Source organism: Amphiura filiformis, chromosome 13 (genome assembly GCF_039555335.1).
Source record: "Amphiura filiformis chromosome 13, Afil_fr2py, whole genome shotgun sequence".
Taxonomy (NCBI): Eukaryota; Metazoa; Echinodermata; class Ophiuroidea; order Amphilepidida; family Amphiuridae; genus Amphiura; species Amphiura filiformis.
The window spans coordinates 38,254,887-38,275,687 of record NC_092640.1 but is presented as its reverse complement, the minus strand read 5'-3'; the positions used below and the strand labels follow the sequence as shown (position 1 = coordinate 38,275,687).

Genomic DNA, 20,801 nt, shown 5'->3' with positions numbered 1-20,801 from the left:
GCAAAAAATTCATGGAAGACATATTTGCTAAGTGAAATTTGGGTTTATAGACGTCTTTCTGAGAAATAATCATTCTTCCAGTTCTATGGCTTAAAGTTTACCAAACAATTATTTACAACAAATACCATCTGTGTTATTCCAATACAAATACCAACAGTTTCAACATCACTGAAAACAATTAAAATCAATATAGAATTTATAATATCTATACATAGGCCTTACATATTTTGTGTAATCACAAATGTGCAGTACACACTCAACAAAATATCTGTCTTAATAGCATAATTTAAAACTGTTGTTTGTAAATATTATAATTATTATTGTCTGATTTTTGACAATCTTAAGGGATGGGGTATGAACGTTTGGACAGTATTTATTGTGGGACATTAGAGCACATCAGACATATCGAATTGCATTCTGAATACGAAGAATGTCCATTTTTGAAATTCACAATGTAATACACATTTTATGGCAAATGATTAAAAATTGATATTTTTTATATTTACAATGTAACAGTACTCAAAGTAAACTTTATAAATCGGATGATTTATACTTAAAGTGTATGTAGGTGGGATGAAAAGCCGACGATCAATTAAAAATTTTGACCTTTCGTATTGAAGATATGGATTTTTTTCCCAAAACACCAAAAAAAATTAGGTCTTTGGGGGAAAAATCCATATCTTCAATATGAAAGGTCAAAATTTTCAATTGATCGTCGGCTTTTCCTCCCAGCTACATACACTTTAAAATATATATCATTAGATTTATAAAATTTACTTCGAGGACTGTTATATATCTAAAATGTAAAAAATATCAAATTTTAATATTTTGTCATAAAATTTGTAGTATATCGTGAATTTCAAAAATGAAAATTATTTGATATCAGGAAGACATTCTTCGTATTCAGAATGCAATTCGATATGTCTGATGTGCTCTCATGTCCCACAAAAAATACTGTTGAAACGCTCAAAACGCTCATTCCAGATCCCTTAATAGCATAATTTAAAACTGTTGTTTGTAAATATTATAATTATTGTCTGATTTTTGACAATCTTAATGGTTGTCTGTTATTAACTAACCCTAAGCAAGAACTAATACAATATTTACAAGCCTAAAAAGATAGGATAAAGAGTTCTTATAATTATAATAGTTCAACATACATACATTAAACTCGTATCCAGGTATTTTCGCCGCCCATATCGGGATTTTTTAAATGCATACCTTTATACAAAGGTGGGTTTATACAGAGGTTGGTGGGGTGTTGCGCCCCTTATAATATATGTGACCCGTCCTGAAAAAACAAAACAGAAACAAGCCGCATTTTTGACATTTCATGATTTGAATAAAAATATAAGCACGGGACAATAAGCTTCAAAATGATACCAAAATTACATACATAGCATCAATACTTTTCAAGATTTTCATAATTTTGTAAATGATACCTTGCTATTTTTGCTGAATTGCTCATCTGAGTAATGTGCTCAATTGGTTTTCTGCTTTTCACAGAGTTGAATAGGGATTATCCTAGTTCAACTGTCAATTATTGATTAAATGAACCTCTTTTTTAAGTACTTTCAAGGATTTGAAAGTCCACTCAGTTGCAAGGTCAAATACTATGAAATTAAGAATTCGAAATCTGATTTTTTTTTATGGGAATGTCATCTTTAAAGGCTTATAACTCAAAAACATGCCTGGCGACTTGTTCCAGGTTTTGTTAAAGCTGGTCACATTAAAGTGCATATTGGTCTACAACAAAAGACACGTCACTCTTTGCGGATACTGTCTTGGTATTTTGCGGCATGCATTTAGTTCCAGAGATTCACTTTCCAAAACTGATTTGTTTATGGATTTGCCGGTGAATAGCTTGATTTTGACAGCCATTAAATCTTCCTACAGTCTGTCCACTCTGAAGTACAAAGAAGCAACACGCGCATATACAGCGGGTAAACAGTGCTGCGTCTCTGCTGCAGGTAAACATGCCTTCAAAGTCGGCACGATGTGTGCGGCCGCGTCAGTACTTTGTACTTCAGAGTAGACAGACTGTAGCCTTTGATAAGTCATTCTTTACGACTTTTTGTCTGTCTCCCCAATGGGCCATTAGCTCCTGTTTGCAGTCAAAGGCTTCCTTGCAATAAATGCAATGTTGTTTCAACAACTCATGTTTAACCATATCACCTTCAGTGAATAACTCTTCATTGCAATATCCACATTTGACGATAAAATGAACACTGTGCTTTCTTTGTAAATGCCACATGAGTTGACACTTTGTTTTTACAATTATGTTGCAATCTATTCTCCCACATTTAAAATATAATGATGCCTTCTTGAAATGCTGATCTATTTTCTTCTCAAGACCTGAAATTAAAGCAGGTACATCGAGTAACTTCTGCTTAAAATTGACTGCTTGGCAGTCGCCTGGATACTTTACAACCAGAACCACTGTCTTCATAAGCGTTTTCCCTTGGACTATTTGGTCACAGGACTTCTCAACAACAAGGCTCAATGTTGCTTTCCGATTCACTGAAGGTTGCCGAAGATCGGTATTTACAACTGGTTTCCCTTGTATTGTTTGGTCACCTGAATTCTTGACAACTGGATCCACTGGTGCTTTCTGATTCACTGAAGGTTGCTGAAGATCTGAATTGACGACTGGTTTCTCCTGTACTGCTTGGTGATCCGGATTATGACAGAGTGAATGCTGAACTGTCTTCAGACGTACTGTATTCTGAGATGCTTTTTCTTTGATAGGAGGTTGATCTCGACTCTGTACTTTCTGACTGGCTGACTGCTGTGCTGGACCATGTAGAACTGCATTATTCAGTCGAATTGCCATTGGGTTCACTTGTGGGTTTTTATTAAGAGATGGGCGAGCTGTAATCCGACTCACTGATTGCTGAACATTTTTATTCACAACTGGTTTTCCTCTGTCAATCTGTTGAACTGGATTCTGCCTGATAGAACTCAATAGACCCGCATTCACAGTTTCTTTCTCTTTGACTGTTCCTTGAACTTGAGTCAGCCGGACTGGCCATGGACTCACTGTCGAATCCTGACTAGGTGATTGATGATCTGGCATGTGACTGACTGATTGCTGCAATGTATTTTGTAGAACTGAATTCACAGCTACTTTCTCATTGACTGATCCATGAACTTGAGTCAGTCGGACTGGCCATGGACTCACTGTCGAATCCTGACTAGGTGATTGATGATCTGGCATGTGACTGACTGATTGCTGCAATGTATTCTGTAGAACTGAATTCACAGCTAATTTCTCATTGACTGATCCATGAACTTGAGTCAGTCGGACTGGCCATGGACTCACTGTGGAATCCTGACTAGGTGATTGATGATCTGGCATGTGACTGACTGATTGCTGCAATGTATTCTGTAGAACTGAATTCACAGCTACTTTCTCATTGACTGATCCATGAACTTGAGTCAGTGGGACTGGCCATGGACTCACTGCTGAGTTCTGGCTATGTGATTGGTGATCTGGTATCTGACTAGCTGATAGCTGCCTTGAACCTTGTAGATCTGCATTCAAAGCTAGTTCCCCTTTTCCTGATCCATGAATTTGAGTCAGTTGGGCAGGCCATGGCTTTGCTATTGTGTTCTGACTACATGTTGTTGACAAGTGACCTGATATCTGACTGACTGATTGCTTCCCTGAACTCAGTAGCACCACCTTCTCATCTCCTTTCTCTTTTATGGATATATCAACTGGAATCAGGAAGACTGGAAGCCCTGCTTGTTTTTCTCCGCCTGTTTTATGAACTGGATTCCGATTTAATAATTGCAGTACTGGATTTTGAATACCCAGATTCACCCCTGCTTGCTGGTTTGCAGATTGGTGTATGAACTTTTGAGGAACTGGTGGAAAGTCTGATTGTGAAACTGTACTTGGACGAGTTATAGGAATTGTTGATTGCTGCTTGGCAGTTTGCTGCAATGGATTCTGAAGAATTGCTTTCAATGTTTTGTGAACAGGACTCTGGGGGACTAGATTTACTGATGGCTTCATATTATAACATGATTGGCGATCTGAATTTGAGCGAGCTGATTGCTGGACCACCTGCTGAATAACTTTATTGGCAGATTGACGTAACAGACTCTGAAGAACTGAATTTCCTCCTGGTTGCAGATCCAAAGAATGGTCTATAGCATTCTGAGAAACTAAACAATCTGATTGTGCAACGGTGTTCTGAAGAGTTGAATCTATCACTGCTTGTTGCCTGGCAGATTGTTGCACTGGACTCTGTAAAACTGCATCTACTCCTTGTTGAAGATTGTGACGCACTGGTTGCTGCAGTGGCTGCTGAATAATTGTATTCGTAACTGGATTTTCTCTGCCTACTTTCTGAACAGGATTCACACTGACTAATCGTGGCAATGGAGTCTGGAAAACTGAATCCATTCGTTGCAGATTCAACGATTGATACATAGAATTCTGAGAAACAGGAATGTCTAACTGCCGATCTGTACTCTGAATAGTTCCAGCTACTGATGGTTGCTGCTTAGCTAACTGTTGCATTGGACTCTGAAGAACTGGATTTAATACTTTTTGTAGATTAAAAGATTGGTGCGTGGTATTCAGAAAAACTAGAAAGTCTGACTGCCGATTTATACTCTGGCAAGTTACAGCATTTGGTGGTTGTTGATTTGCTGGTTCTTGCAATGGAATCTGAAGAACAGGATTCGTTACTAATTGCAATTTCAAAGACTGGTGCTCAGAATTCTTAAAAAATGGAGAGGTTGATTGATGCACTGTACCTTGAACTTGCTTTACTTTTGGTGTCTGACAGTCTGATTGCTGCAATGGATTCTGAAAAACTCCTGGTGACAAATTAACAGACTGTTGAACATAATTCCTGAGATCTGGAGAGACAGATTGGTGAATTGTACCTTGAACAACTTTCTTTACTTCTGGTTTCTGTATACTTAATTGCTGCAATGGAAATGGATTCTGATGAATTCCTGGTGCTAGATTCAAAGACTGCTGCACAGAATTCCTTGGAGCTGTAGAGACTGATTGGTGAACTGAACGTTGAAGAACTTGCTTTACTTCTGGTTTCTGACTGACACATTGCTGCAATGGAAATGGATTCTGATGAATTCCTGGTGCTAGATTCAAAGACTGCTGCACAGAATTCCTTGGAGCTGTAGAGACTGATTGGTGAACTGAACGTTGAAGAACTTGCTTTACTTCTGGTTTCTGACTGACAGATTGCTGCAATGGAAATGGATTATGATGAATTCCTGGTGCTAGATTCAAAGACTGCTGCACATAATTCCTTGGAGCTGTAGAGACTGATTGGTGAACTGTACATTGAAGAACTTGCTTTACTTCTGGTTTCTGACTGACAGATTGCTGTAATTGATTCTGAAGAACTCCTGGTAGCGGATGCACTGTTTGGTGCCCAGAATTGATAGAAACTGGAGAGATCGACTGACAAACTATTTTTGAGAGCGATTCAGCTTTTGCTAACTGAACTGGATGGACTGGATTGTGACGAGCTCGCATTCCTGCTGGATTTGGACAGACTACTTTGTTCACTGGGTACTTCTTCAAACCTTTTGAGTGACCCTCCAATTGCAAACTATCAAGTAACTTTAAACGCTTATGTCCTGTTGAATCTTGCAATGCCATATATTGCTGGGGTTTCAGGGTATGCTGCATCTGAAAATGTGTCCTACGCTTTTCTTCACAGGAGAAAAACTTTGGGCAATCTGCACACTTATGAACCACTCTTTTATGTTCCACAAGTTGATCCTCAGCAATGACTACAGGGCAATCAGCATATTCACACCTCACCTTACCTTGAATTCTGTTGTAAGAACGACTGAGAACTTCTACACAAAAGTCGCATATTGGTTTTGAGTTAACAAAACACCTAATCAGGGATTCTGGAAAATAAGCAAGACAATGTGAACATTTGTATGATACTTTTGATTCTAGTATTAAAACAATACTCTCATCTGAATCATTGTGTCTAAGATTTAAACAACAGTTATAGCACAAGTGTTCTGAAAATACGTGAGCCAAGAGAAATTCTTTTGCCTGGAAACACCGGGCACAATACCAGCATTTGTGTTCTGAAACCATGTGCATAAACAAATTCCCAAATTCAAGTCGACAGTACGGACATTGATGTTTCAACTTAATGTGCCTTTGCAACTCCCCCAATCCATAGTATATGTTACAGTGATGGCACTTGTGCTCCGATGAACAGTGGTTCATCAAGGTTTTGTGTGTAAGATCTTTGCTACAAAAGCCACATTTGCTTAGTTTTGTATCACTTTCTTCTACTCCAATCATAGATTTGTGTTTCTTCTGCATATGCTTCTCTTTTGTCTCTTTGGAACACAGTTCCTCATCACAAATCGTACACATGTGAATAATCTCTCTGTGTTGCTTCAATTCTTGAACCCATTTGAAAGTCAGCTTACAATCTGGACAGGGCCATTCATGCCTCTGTATTAGATGACTTCCTAATTGATATTTTTCCCTAAATTTACCGTTGCAATGCTTGCAACGTGACCAGGCTAGCTGTGGATTGAAGAAGCCCCCCTGTTCCCTGTTCTTTGCATGCTCCATAAGATCGGCTGCTACATTGTGTATTCTACAAGTCCTACTGAAAGCGCAGTGTCCTTTCATATTCTCATGAAGTTTGATCTTGTGTATGGTTTCACTTCTTGTTATATTCCCGGTTTCAAAGACAGTTTCACAATTTGCACATTTCACCTTTTCAAAGTAAACTCGAGCCCTGCAAGTAGGGGAGAAGCGGTGGAAGTTCATCTTGCATTCTGAATCAGATAGTATGAAGCAGCAGCCATTGCATATGGATAGCTGTGGCCCCAATGTCTTTTTCACCTCTTCAAGTTGTTCTGTACTAAGAGATTGTCTATGAGTTAAATTGACATGTGCTAACATACTTGTTTTGTCTATGAATACATGATCACATATCAGGCACTTGCAGCAATTGTTACACTTTGAAAGATGTTCCGATATATTTCCCTGAAAAAACAAGCAGCAGTATCCACACCTGTGTTTTGAGTCCATGTGATTTTCGAAGCTAGAATAATTGATACCATCATCACAGCATGGACATTTGTGGAATATGTTTTTGTGCACTCTGAAGTCCTCTTTGGAAAAATACTTGAGACAGATTCTACACTTATGCTCTTCAGCAATGTGCAATATCATCTGCTTTGCATTGTGCAATTCGCTGCAGTAAGAGCACTTGTGTGCAAACTCTAAATGAGCTGGTAATTCCGCATATGCAACATTCTCACTGCAGAACGGACACGGATGCACTGAGACACAGTGACTCTCAAAATCTTTGATGTAAAAATGCTGATTACAGAACCTGCAGCAAGGATGTTCAAACTCAAAGTGATGTTGCTCTAGCACTTCTGGAATCAAGTTTGAGCAGTAGGTGCACCTGTGCGATTTATTCAAATGACATCTGATTTCGTCATGATTCGTTAGAGTTGCATCAATACAAAAAGGACATTTGTGTGGGGTTAACTTGTGAGCTCGTAGATCAGAGTAATGGCTTTGACAAAGTGAACAGTAGTGATCCGATTCAAGGTGGTATTTCATGGCTTCTGAGGAAAAATGCCGATGACAAATTTTGCATGAGTGTTCCAATTCAATGTGTTGGAATAAGGAAAAGTTACAGTCAAATGTGTCTCTGCAGTAAGAACAACGTTGTTTGCTGTGCACATGAATTTTTGATACTGCGATAGTATTCAAATTACAATGGCAATCCTCACATGGAGTGTTACATGGAGGTGTGGTCCAGCTATTTATTTTTTCTATATCCCCACTATGTTTTAAGTTGATATGTTGTCTTAAATCTGAGAAAGAAATTGCATCATTATATTCTGGCACACCATCTTTCTCTCTATCAAGCCAGTGAGTTTTGATATCTTCCTGTGACTTAAATCTTGTTTTACATAACACACAGTGCATATATCGCAACTCGTGATCCAAAAGCTCTTGTATAGTACCTATTTCAATATTGCTATCCAATTCAATGTAGCAATTATCTGTTTCAATGTTGTGATCTCGTCTTCCGCAAGCATACCTATGCTTAAAATCAGCATTATGCCATTTCAGATAATGCCAATTTCGGGAACAATGCGTGGGAAACATAATCTTGCAGGTTTTGCAATTGCGTTCATAATACTCGGGTTTATACTCCAACTGGATGTGGTGGTCAGTGGTAAGATGAAGAGTTGAGTTTGGAAAAAATTCATTAATGCATAAATTACATTTGTGTACAGAATCTATGTGACTTTCCAGACTTGAAATATCGAATATATTCTTACAGTGTTCGCATCTATGGTGCTCATTCATGTGGGACTTCAGCTGATCCCTTGGTAGATACAACCGACAATACATGCAGCAATGCTCAGAGATAAGGTGAATCTGCAAGCTGTGCTCATCATCAACAGTAACTGAGCAATAATAACATTTATGCGAAGAGCATCTTTCATGGGATTTCTTCTGTGAATCATCACGATATGGCAATATGCTAGAGGAGAAAGCAGTTACACTGTTCTTCAAACATTTTCGATTATTCTTTAACGTCCCCTTGAGGAACACAGTTTTGTGTCTTTTCTTATGTCTCTGGAAGTAGTCAAAGTTATGATAGTACCGATGGCAGAATGGACAACGGAAAGTTTTGAGAGACTTCATTGTCCCGATTGGTTCAACAAGCATAAAACAGACGATCCTGAAATAGAGAAAAACAATAACAGTTGGGTGCTTGTCATATAAACTGTCTTGACTTACTTGACTTTAACTGCACAGGGTGACAGGACACCTAATCCTCTGCCTAAGTAAGCCTCTTCCATTCAATTATGTCCGCTATAAACTGCACATAAGGGAACAACCCAAAAGTTTGATGAAGCCCTATAAACGAAAGTCCTTTCGTTAGAAGGCTAACCCCTCCCCCCTACCCTCTAACATATGTGTCAAATATCGAAAATTCCAACCCGTATTCATTGGGCACAGGGCCGTCGCTATGGTCGATGGGTTGTGGAGGGGTGCGACATAGCTAGGATATTGATCATGAAACAATAATATTATTTTATTTTGAAATATTTTTCTTCATAAAAATTATGACTTGCTGGATTTTCAAATAAAAAAAATCAAAGTGTGGTACAGCTGCTTTAAAAAATGAACCTACAAGTTGCAGGTTACGAGTACTGAAGCAACCACTGTAAAATGTCAATATTGTACTTCAGAAAATACTAAAATTTTACAATTATATATTAAATCCTTAAATAAAGATTAACTTTGACCGATGTTTTAACTACTTCTTTACAAACGTAATTGGACTTTTTGACCTCCCTCCCTCCTTAACGAAAGGACTTTCGTTTATAGGGCTTCATCGAACTTTTGAGTTGTTCCCTAATTAAAATTCTGTTACATAATCATCCAATTTATAGTTTTGTTGTGTTGTTATTTTAATTCGAAAACAATCTGAAAAGGGCAGTTGTATTGTGATGGAATGTAACTGAACCATTGAAGCATAGCCACTTTGTTCTCCTTTTTTCACGAAACACCCAATCAATAATTGATACCCATCAGGAGCGTAGTTATCAGCACCTTTTAAAAAAAATTGTAAATACTGTATACAATGTATTTTACCTTCACGGAGCCCCCCCCCCCCACATATTTTTCTTCTTTTGAGTTGTTAAACACAGCTGGAAGGAACACCCTTTTGACACAACTCCTGATTGAATAAAAGCATTAGCTAGTTGGGACTATCATGGTCCACTGATGATGATCTTTAGATTGAAAAACTGGGAACAGCCCATTTATATACACATGTGGTCCAAAGGGTCATTATAGTTTAACAAATGGTTCAAGTTAGGTGCAGGGCATTGTAAGTTTAGATGTCAGGGTAAGGGCTTTAGTTAAGGTGGTGGTCATGATTAGGGTTTAATAGCATTAGGGTAAAGGATAAGGTTAGGCTAGGGTTTAGGTTTAGAGTTAGGCTTAGAGCCAGGGATAGGTTTAGAGTAATAGAGCCAGGGTTAGGTTTATGGTTTACATTAGGGCAAACCTGTTATTAGAGTTAGGGTGAAGTATAGATTTGAGTATTAGAGTTTATAATACTTTTTATTGTGAATGACACTTTGGACTATCACCCTGTAACAGAAAAAACTTGCAACCTACCTTCAACATAATGATGTATAGATGACTGTGAAATATACCTATGACAAAGCACAACTCAATACCTGAGTTGAAAAGAAAAGAAAAACAAACACACTTCACTTTCAAAAACACTTTCAAGACACCAGGGGGGCACTTAAAGTCATAATGTACGACCTTATAGTATGAATTTGGTGTGTTTTTTTTCAAACCTGATTTTTTGGCTTATTTGTAATGTTTACACATGTCACAACTTACACCTAAATGGAATCAGCCAAATTTGTTGTGTTTGTAGGTAAACAGAGCAAAGTTCGACATAAATACAAGAATTATGACTTTATGTCCTCCTATAGAACTGTGTGTTAAATGGCCAAAATAACAAGCAGTGTTTACCTCGTTATTTCAGCTGAAAATGGACAGAAACCATTCCAGATAATTATTACTAGCATTATTTCAGCATTTTGAGTATATAATGACAAATTTAAAATTGGAAGGAAATCGTACATTAAGCCTTTAACACAAATTTGGGTGAAAATCTGGCTTTTTTACATTTTTTTAATTGAGCATTTTTCAACCATTTTGGTGCATATATCTCAAAGAGATTTTAAAATTCTAAAAGATATCATGTTGGATGTTGCCGCAACATTTGTCATAGAGATTGCACATATACTCCTCTTCCACTTTATCCTCTACTGCTTATCCTCAAGGATAACATTTTCATATTTTTCACAAATTAAACAATTTATGATAATTTCACATTGTGAAATATATTTGAAAAGTACAATAATCAAGCCAAAACTGTATGCAATTTGACGAAGAATAGCTCTGTAACAACAAGTTAAATCTGAAAAAGGAGAGAAAAATGTAGCACTCCACTAGTTTGGGGTCCCACCATGACACATGTCAGACCATTAGTAGCATGTAAATAGTGAGGACCGAACACCCCCCACCTGCGTGTCCTTTATCATACGGATGTTAATCATTCTACGGTGGGGAATGGTTACGTACATTTCCCCGATAGCGAGTGGTGCCGTTCTACACAAATTCAATGGAGAAACAAACTTTTCGACCGAATATCTCAACGAATACAAAATGTCATAATATACCGTAATATGACATACACGTATGTGCGTACCTAAGAACATCAATAACTCACTGTTTGTGAGTAACGCTGAAGTGAATCGTGATTAATAGCATCGTATACAAGGTCGTGTATTTGCATTGTGGTTTGAAATATATATGCGATATGATCGTGGTTGGATCGATGTTGAAAGCTGTGTTCATTCAATTGGAATTCTAATTCAGTTGATGTGTCTTGTCAAGAATACACACATACATTTTGTGATCCACAGCCTCATCGATCCCCCACTTTTCACCAACAAAAAAAAAATCGAAATTTTTATACCACTGCCACTGGAAACCTCTGGCTACATAATGTTTATACCAACAATTTCTGGCAGATTAATTCGTTTCTAATAGGAGTGGGTTAGTTAGTTTTATTTTCTAAACAGTTTTTTTGTTGTTCTATATAACCTATCTCAGCTTGTGTCACCATACCTTATCTTTGTGGAGGAGTGGATTTGAGTACAAAATTCTTCATAGTACTCTTTTTCTGGCATATTGCTATGATTTTGGTGTCTAAATATATGTAAATGAGCTAAAGATACCTAATTTTGAAAGTTTCATGAAAATTGGACATTCCGTTTTGGGACAAAATTGAGCGTGAGGGCGCTTTTCAAGATTTTGTGCAAATTTCTCTCCTTTCGGTATTTTAATGTTATGAAGATATACCGAAGTTTGATCTGCTCGAGAAATTTGAGATTTTTAGCGTAAGTAGTTTGTCCATAACGCTCATCAGAACGTTCATTTGGATGCTACCATTGGATTGTACATGATAAAAGGTGGTTGACCCCCATGTGTTTGTATAGCAGTATTGAAGGAACATTCAAACGAGTGCTACGGACAAACTAATTGTGATAAAATGCTCAAATTTCTTGAGCAGTTTGAACTAATGATCATCTTCATACATGTAGCTATTAACTTAAAATGACAGCGAATGGACGTTAACTTTCGAAAGATCATGAAAGCATCGTGGGAGCACGTGTGGCCGAGTGGATAAGGCGCCCGACTCATATACATAGGTTGTGAGTTCGAGCCCGCTCGTGGCAACGTGTTGTGTCCTTGGGCAAGGCACTTTATCCTCATTGCCTACTGGGGGATGGGGTTGGGTTGCATTGGATGTTTGTATAGTTGTTTGTTTCAATGTTGCAATATGGGCGCTGACTAAGCTGCTGCCTGCAAATTGCATTGTGTCTGTTTAGTTGCGTTTAATGTACAATTCTAGCAATTTGACCTGCGGGTCACCATTAGAGTTTGAAATAAAACCTTCCTTTCTTTCTTCTCTATGAAATGCGCCCTCATGCTCAATTTTGACCCAAAATGTCAATTTTTAAGAAAACGCAATGTCCAATTTTTATGCAATTTCCAAAATTAGGTATTTTGAGCTCATTTACATATATTTAGACACCAAAATCATAGCAACATGCCAAAAAAGGACTACTTTGAAGGATTTTGTATTCGAATCCACTCCCTCAACAATGATAAGGTATGGTGACACAAGAGGGCGCTGCACACTTTTTTCTGTACACCAGGCCAAAAATTTTGTCATTTCATATTGAGATAGGGTAAAAGGAATAAATAAAAACTGTTTAGAAAATCATATGACAAAAAAAGTAGTTTTCACCTCTGTATAGCCCACTGCTATTTCTAAAGCGTAAATATCATCAAATTTGAATTTAGTTAGTATACCAGAACGAAATCACTACAGTGGCCTATGGAGCAGTGTAATACACATAATCATGCATAACTCTGTTCGAATCAACTGAAATTTTTGGAATAAGCTTTTTTCGAGGATATGGCATAAAAAGGGAATGCTAGGATCACAAAATCCTCCTTTAAACGGAATTTGTCGGCTGTATTCCATAGTGGGGCACCGCGAATAAACAACAATTAACGCCGTCCAAATAATGTAACACAAACCTTTATGCTGACTTTAAAATTGTTTGAACGTTGGGAGTATTAGGCCCTTCGCACTTGATTATTAGTTTCCTGTTTACCTCCCGCGTCCAAAATTGAAAATCTGAAAATAATTAATTATTTTATTTTTATTTCTAATTTTCTCCTTTAAAATAACTTTCAACTACTTCTACTTGCCATTTTCTGACTTAAATAATATCAACAATAATGATGAATGAACAAAGAGTACAACTCCACGATCCACCTTCACTTATTTGGCCGTGTGTTGTGAACTGGTGTACTCAATATAGGGTGGTGTTGTTTCATATTTTAGTAAAAAATGACTTATTTGTAATAAGCAAGCACCTTTAATCATTTCTAATGCCATCAAATTTGCATTCATTTTAAAGCCTATAGTGTACTCCTTAATTTGATACCAAACTTAATATTCTGAGGTTTTTAATTAAAAAGTTGTAAGTAATTAAGTAAGCAAAGACACAGGGTGGTGCAATTGGGATACGGAATTGGGATACGGCACCATGTAAAGTCTATGGGAGAAATAAGCACTCTGCTCATCAAGGTTTTTCTATATTACAACAATGAATAAAGTCTTTAAATAAGATACTGCCTAAAGGCCTAGAATGTACTCTTTAATTTGGTACCAAATTTGATGTTCTGAGACTTGAAATAAAAAAGATTTAATTAATTTAAAAGTAAACGAGGACGCCGGGTGGTGCAAAATTGGGAAACTGCCGTATCCCCATGTAAAGTCTATGGGAGAAACGAGCACTCATCAGTTCATCATGGTTTTCTACATTACAACAATGAATGAAGTCTTGAAATCTCTACTTTTATACTAAAGATCTATTTGTTTTGTGATAATTTAATTAAATAATTAATTATTAATTAATTAATTAATTAATAATTTAATTTAATTAATTATTAATTTATTTTTTTAAATCACCGGTAACACGGATCTTGGGCAGTGCTGTACGGTGCGACCAATTTAGGCGCATTGGCGACTAGATTTTTTCTGATGCGACTAAGCCTTCAATCCTTGGCGCCAATGGCGACCAACTGTTGAAGCTTTTATTCGCCAGCAAATGCAAAACGTGTAAATAATGTAGTGTTCAATAGTACAAATGTACGGCTATAAATAGCATGACATCTCAATGGGGACTTTCTGGAAAACATATCTATAGGCCTACACTGTACATGCTGTGTATGGAGTATGTTGATTGAGTACAGCAGCTATGATTCATTCAACATGTGGCTGTGACAGGGAAACCCCCTTAAAATTGAACATAGATATAAACATTGTGGCAGAATGACTTCGAGAAAAGTTGGAGTTGGCGCCTCAGTTTTTTTACTTGGGAGCAAAATTTGGGCGCCTAAATTTATAAAGCTAGGAGCCATTGGCTCCTCTATCAGTTTTTGCACCGTAGAGCACTGATCTTGGGACACCGAAATCTGAAGACAACCATCTCAGGTTTTTTTAACTGCCATAAATCAATTGTAATTGATTTTAACAGGCCTGTATATAAATATAAATAGCCATTAAATTAATTTATTTAATAAATTCATTATTAATTATCAAATAAATAAATAAATAAATAAATAAATAAATAAATAAATAAATAAATAAATAAATAAATAATAGCTACAGACCAAAATTTAATATTTGCTCAGCCTCATTCATAATTGGAATTTTAAAATTGGACATTTCAAAAAATGTGCACACATTTATATTAAATGATTATATTATATTAATTAATTAATTAATTAATTAATTAATAATTAAATAATTAATTATTAATTTTTTTTAAATTACCGGTAACACGGATCTTGTTGGGGCACCGAAATCTGAAGACAACCATCTCAGGTTTTTTTAACTGCCATAAATCAATTGTAATTGATTTTAACAGGCCTGTATATAAATATAAATAGCCATTAAATTAATTTATTTAATAACTTAATTATTAATTATCAAATAAATAAATAAATAAATAAATAAATAAATAAATAAATAAATAAATAAATAAATAATAGCTACATACCAAAATTTAATATTTGCTCAGCCTCATTCATAATTGGAATTTTAAAATTGGACATTTAAAAAATATGCACACATTTATATTAAATGATAATATTATATTCATTTATATTGCTTATATTATATTTGCTCACTGCATGTGAGCTATTTAAAGAGTGTCAAGAGTAATAAAAATTCAGGTGAATTTGGTAGGGCTTGGTTAATGAAACAACCTCTCTGGATAGTATATAAAAGCAACAGTGCTCAAAAGTATTGCTATTTGCTAGGAAGAATCTGAAGTGAGTTAAACTTGTACAATGTAGTTAATACCTGTAGTTTTTACATGTTTGAAGTCAACACAAGAGATTGGTTCTTTTAATTTTTTTAAACTGAACAAAATTTACGTTTTTTAATGTCGGCATGTTTCGGTGTACCGTGACATCGCACCACAGACTTAGGCCTACCCTATTTAGGCGTAACATTATCAAAGTATTTTTATATGTTTTTAATAAGAATACATGTACTCTAAGATTTTAGTATAAAGAGGCCCTTTAAGCAATTCAAGTATTATTTTTGTATTTTCCTAAAATTTTGATGGAAAATTTTGCAACATGTCATTCCTTGTATCAAACAAGGCGGTTCTCGAACCACGAGTCTCGCCTGCTTTTGCAACCGCATGCTTTCGCGATTACTTTCAGTAGAAGTAAATGAATTTCGCAACCGCCTGCTTTCGCGATTACTTTTGATAGAAGTAAATGAACCTGCAACAACCCATGGTGAACCCGAAATGACCTTCCAAAAATTGGGCTCTAAATGTTGCCCACAAAGTTTCATGGCAATACGACAGTTTTTACTCATTTGACCTCAGATGACCCCTGGTGATCCCGAAATGATCTCCCAAGAATTTGGCTTTAAATGTTGCCTGTACCCACCAAGTTTCATGCCCATACGACAGTTTTTACTAATTTGACCTCAGATGACCCCTGGTGACCCCGAAATGATCTTCCAAAAATGTGGCTTGAAATGTTGACTGTACCCACCAAGTTTCATGCCCATACGACAGTTTTTACTAATTTGACCTCGGATGACCCCTGGTGACCCCGAAATGATCTTCCAAAAATTTGGCTTTAAATGTTGACTGTACCCACCAAGTTTCATGCTCATATGACAGTTATTACTAATTTGACCTCAGATGACCCCTGGTGACCCCGAAATGATCTTCCAAAAATTTGGCTTTAATTGTTGACTGTACACACCAAGTTTCATGCCTATACAACAGTTATTACCAATTTGACCTCTGGTGACCTCGAAATGACCTTCCAAAAATTTGGCTTTAAATGTTGACTGTATCCACCAAGTTTCATGCCCATACGACAGTTTTTTTGACTAATTTGACCTCAGATGACCTCTGGTGACCTCGAAATGACCCTCCAAAAATTTGGCTTTAAATGTTGACTGTACCCACCAAGTTTCATGCCCATACGACAATTTTTACTAATTTGACCTCAGATGACCCCTGGTGACCTCAAAATGACCTTCCAAAAATTTGGCTTTAAATGTTGACTGTACCTACCAAGTTTCATGCCCATACAACAGTTTTTACTAATTTGACCTCGGATGACCTCTGGTGACCTCGAAATGACCTTCCAAAAATTTGGCTTTAAATGTTGACTGTACCCACCAAGTTTCATGCCCATACGACAGTTTTTACTAATTTGACCTCAGATGACCTCTGGTGACCTCGAAATGACCTTCCAAAAATTTGGCTTTAAATGTTGACTGTACCTACCAAGTTTCATGCCCATACAACAGTTTTTACTAATTTGACCTCGGATGACCTCTGGTGACCTCGAAATGACCTTCCAAAAATTTGGCTTTAAATGTTGACTGTATCCACCAGGTTTCATACCCATACGACAGTTTTTACTAATTTGACCTAAGATGACCCCTGGATGACCTCAGTGACCTTGAACCACTAACCAATACAAACTGGTTCTGTCTCGGGTCAAGGTGCACCCACCCACCAAGTTTGAGGAATGTGCGACTCCTAGTCTCCGAGAAAATAGGCGGAAGGCAAACTTTAACCAAAACTTTAACCAAATTTGTCACATACACACACACACACGCACGCACCCCCACCCATACATACACACATACGGAAAAGTGATTATATAGTCTCCTGCCTTATCAGGCGAGACAAAAAGTACATCTGAGTAGGGGTAACCCTATCAAAGTATACATTTTTGGGTGGGCTATTGCCTCTACTTTGCAGCAATAAGGTTGTTTTTGAAATAGGTGCTATGGTTTGGATGTTACATGTTTTTGAGCTTGAGGAGGTGCTACTTTTTGACAACCTTTTCATGCATATTTGGATTTTAACCTGATATTTAGACTTACCCCTGCTGAAAATTAGATGCCATTTTTGGAAAAGATTGGACTTTTTCCATTCAGAAAATGTTTACTTTTGCTATGATAGGATCTATAATTTGGAAGTTATGAATGTTTCAATGCAAAATGATGCACGGTCCTAGAAATTTACTAACGAAACGCAAAGGAACACCACTTCATAATTAATAATTAAAAGTCACCTCATCCCTTTTTCGAAATCTTAAACAGGAAACTAATAATCAAGTGCGAAGGGTCTTATCTTCAAGGTAAATAACCAACAATGGACAATTGACAACGAAAGTTTCTTTGCAGGAAAAACATTGGCCGTACAATATATCACGTGACAGTAGTCACACACAAAGATAAACACATGTTCAATATATGCGACTACGAATATACCCCAACCAAAATTCATGAAATTTTCAGGCAAGCTTAAACTTTATTCTATAAACATGACACCCATTTCTTGCTTGATGATATGAACATTTTTGTGTTTGTGACATGCAATTTTTCTCATTTTCCGAGCTACTTTGGACATGTTCAAGCTTCTTTATTTTCCATTTAAAGGAGTATTTCGTGATCCTAGCATCCTCTATTAATGTTATTTTATATTAGATATCCACGAAAAAAACCTATTCCCAAAATTTCAGTTGATTCTGATTTTGCGTTCGCGAGTTATGCATGATTATGTGTATAACACTGCTCCATAGACAATGCGTTGTAATTTCGTTCTGGTGCACCAGAACGAAATTCAAATTTGACAATATTTTTGCTAAACTAATTAATCTGCAAGAAATATTTTGTACATAAACATTATGTAGCCAGAGGTTTCCAGTGATATAAAAATCTCAACTTTTTTTGAGAAAAGTGGGGGATGAGGCTGTGGATCACTTAAATGCCCTTTAACTCAACTTTTACACGTTATTTGTTGTTTACACAATTTCAAATGTTTGATATCTTATCTGTGGGGTACATAAATGGAGCAATATATAGACTCGCTGAGTCTCATGGACGCCGTTCCTATGTCCATCAGACTCGTATTTCCCATTTTGGATGTCAATGGGAAATACACACTTAACGATTTGCGCCGGTTAGAAACTTGAAAAAAATTCTTTAAAATTTTATCAATGTATATAAAAGTGGTACCAACCTTATTGTGCTTGCTAATTTAAGACTCGGTTGAAACAAAATTAAGGATCGTATGCATTTTAGTGTCCAAAAGGCAAAATTATCGTCAAAGTTCTGTCGAAATCGGCACCCTTGCGAAGGGTTCAGAATTGAATCGGGAACGAAAATATCCGATCTTTGCGATCAAAAACACAAAATTACAACTTTAAACATACTATTGGCAAAAGACATTATTACCAAACAATATAGAATAGAAAATTTGACATCATTTTCTCAAAATATTGAAGAAATTTGCTCACTAGACATCGAAAAAGTACGCAATCCAATTCCCGTTCAAACGCGTGAGAAACTGAAAGTGCATAATCCCGACTAGCAATATACGACCCGTGTGTCTTCCATTTCTCTGGAGCTATTTTGATAAAACGCGTTTGCCGGCTAAAATTTCAACATTGTGTTACGTAACTCGTGTTGACCAACCCGTATAAATTTTCTGTGGAACAAAAGAGGTCACGAAGTTGCCGTCGTACTGATATGGTCTATGGAATGGATCAACATCAACATGATCAACAACATACAAGTCATCATCATTCATAACAAATATTTCACCAATCCGTCGATTTATAATTTGTTTTCAGCGGCAATTATATATCATATTTCTTACCTACTCAATTTCTCTTACTTACAGGTATTCATAATAAGCGAATCTGTCAAAATAGGGAACTTTTTTTCACTCCACCAGATTATGCAATTGAAATTCTCTCCGGTCACGATAGTTATTCACAGCTTGTATGATATGCCACGCCACCTACAGGGCGCATACCCCCAATTCAGCGTCCCATTTAAACACACATAAAAACGCGCCTTTTCTTTGCGCGATTTTATACTAAATCTTTATGACCATTTCGACAAAATTGAATATTAATAGATTGAATATAAATAATTATTTTGTTTGCTGCCTTGAATGCGAAATTGCACGATAATTGCACTGAAAGGGAACCTCTGAACTATGACGAACTTGAACTTTTTACAGTTGATGTTTTCTGATTTTTAGTTATAGGCCTACTGACCTTTAATTTACTATGGCAGAGTATAACGTCAAGTTCACCAATTTGCAATTTCGTTAGGTCAAATCCCTGGGGTCAAATGCATTTACATATGGAAAAGTTTTCTTATGAAAGTCTCTTTAAATAAATTATACTCGACTCCAGTGTGTGCACACTGTGTGTACAGAGGCGTTCGAGGTCAATGCACAATTGAATTCTAATTATTTCATTATTTTGGGTAAGCCTGCTGCTAAAATATCTGGCCTGTAATATATACTGAGAAAAAAAAAATCGTTCCTCTATTTTGTTATAAAATATCCTTTCTTTCCTTCCTTCCCGGGTTTATCATGACTTAATAAGTGCATGCCCGACGGCCCCAGCACTATAAACATACTACGCCGCACCGCCGGGAGTTCAAGCAATCGATCGTGCATCAATCAACAGCAGCACAATACCCGCGGTATAAAAAGGGGGCGAAAGTGCACGGGTGCGAAATAGAAAGGGGGCGAAAGTGCACGGGTCCGAAATTGAAAGGGTGCGAACCGTCCAGCATTCGCATACATTACCACACAACACACTAAGCAGGGCTGTACGGAAGAGGGTATGGTTTTTCCTACAGTAGGCCTACGACGGCACTTTGTAACCAATCAGATTCCTTTTTAGAGAGTAGAATCTGGCAAAGTATTTCTAGAAAATACCGTTTGAGGCAAGTCAATCAGACTTTCAATTATCAAGTGAGGGCCGTCTATAGCACGCTACTTTAATGACACGGGGTGCATGTCAGTGTATTTCGCCGTAAATCAAGTGAGATTTTGGGAATACCTTGCTGTGTTTAGTGCTCCTGTACGACGAGGTCTTTCATCAGATTTCCTTGAAAATCGGGGAAAGTAAAGTTTAATATATACATGAGACAATTAAGAGTGAGCCAAAAATTAAAGACTTTCCTTCATAATAATTGAAGTTGAAAGAGAAAAAAGACAATTTTCTCCCATTGCTTAACTGTGGGACCCCTTTTATTTGAGAAAAA

At 36.8% G+C, this 20,801-nt stretch overlaps 1 protein-coding gene across 1 annotated transcript; it reads right to left on the bottom strand.

The window, feature by feature from the left end:
- Positions 1 to 748: 748 nt before the first annotated feature.
- LOC140168308 (uncharacterized) lies at positions 749 to 19,500 on the bottom strand. The gene is made up of 3 exons (XM_072191666.1): positions 19,415 to 19,500; positions 10,193 to 10,254; positions 749 to 8,741 (listed from the first exon to the last, which is right to left on the bottom strand). Exon 3 carries the CDS (start codon positions 8,726 to 8,728, stop codon positions 2,027 to 2,029), a length of 6,702 nt encoding a protein of 2,233 aa, XP_072047767.1. The 5' UTR covers positions 8,729 to 8,741; positions 10,193 to 10,254; positions 19,415 to 19,500; the 3' UTR covers positions 749 to 2,026.
- Positions 19,501 to 20,801: the final 1,301 nt, after the last annotated feature.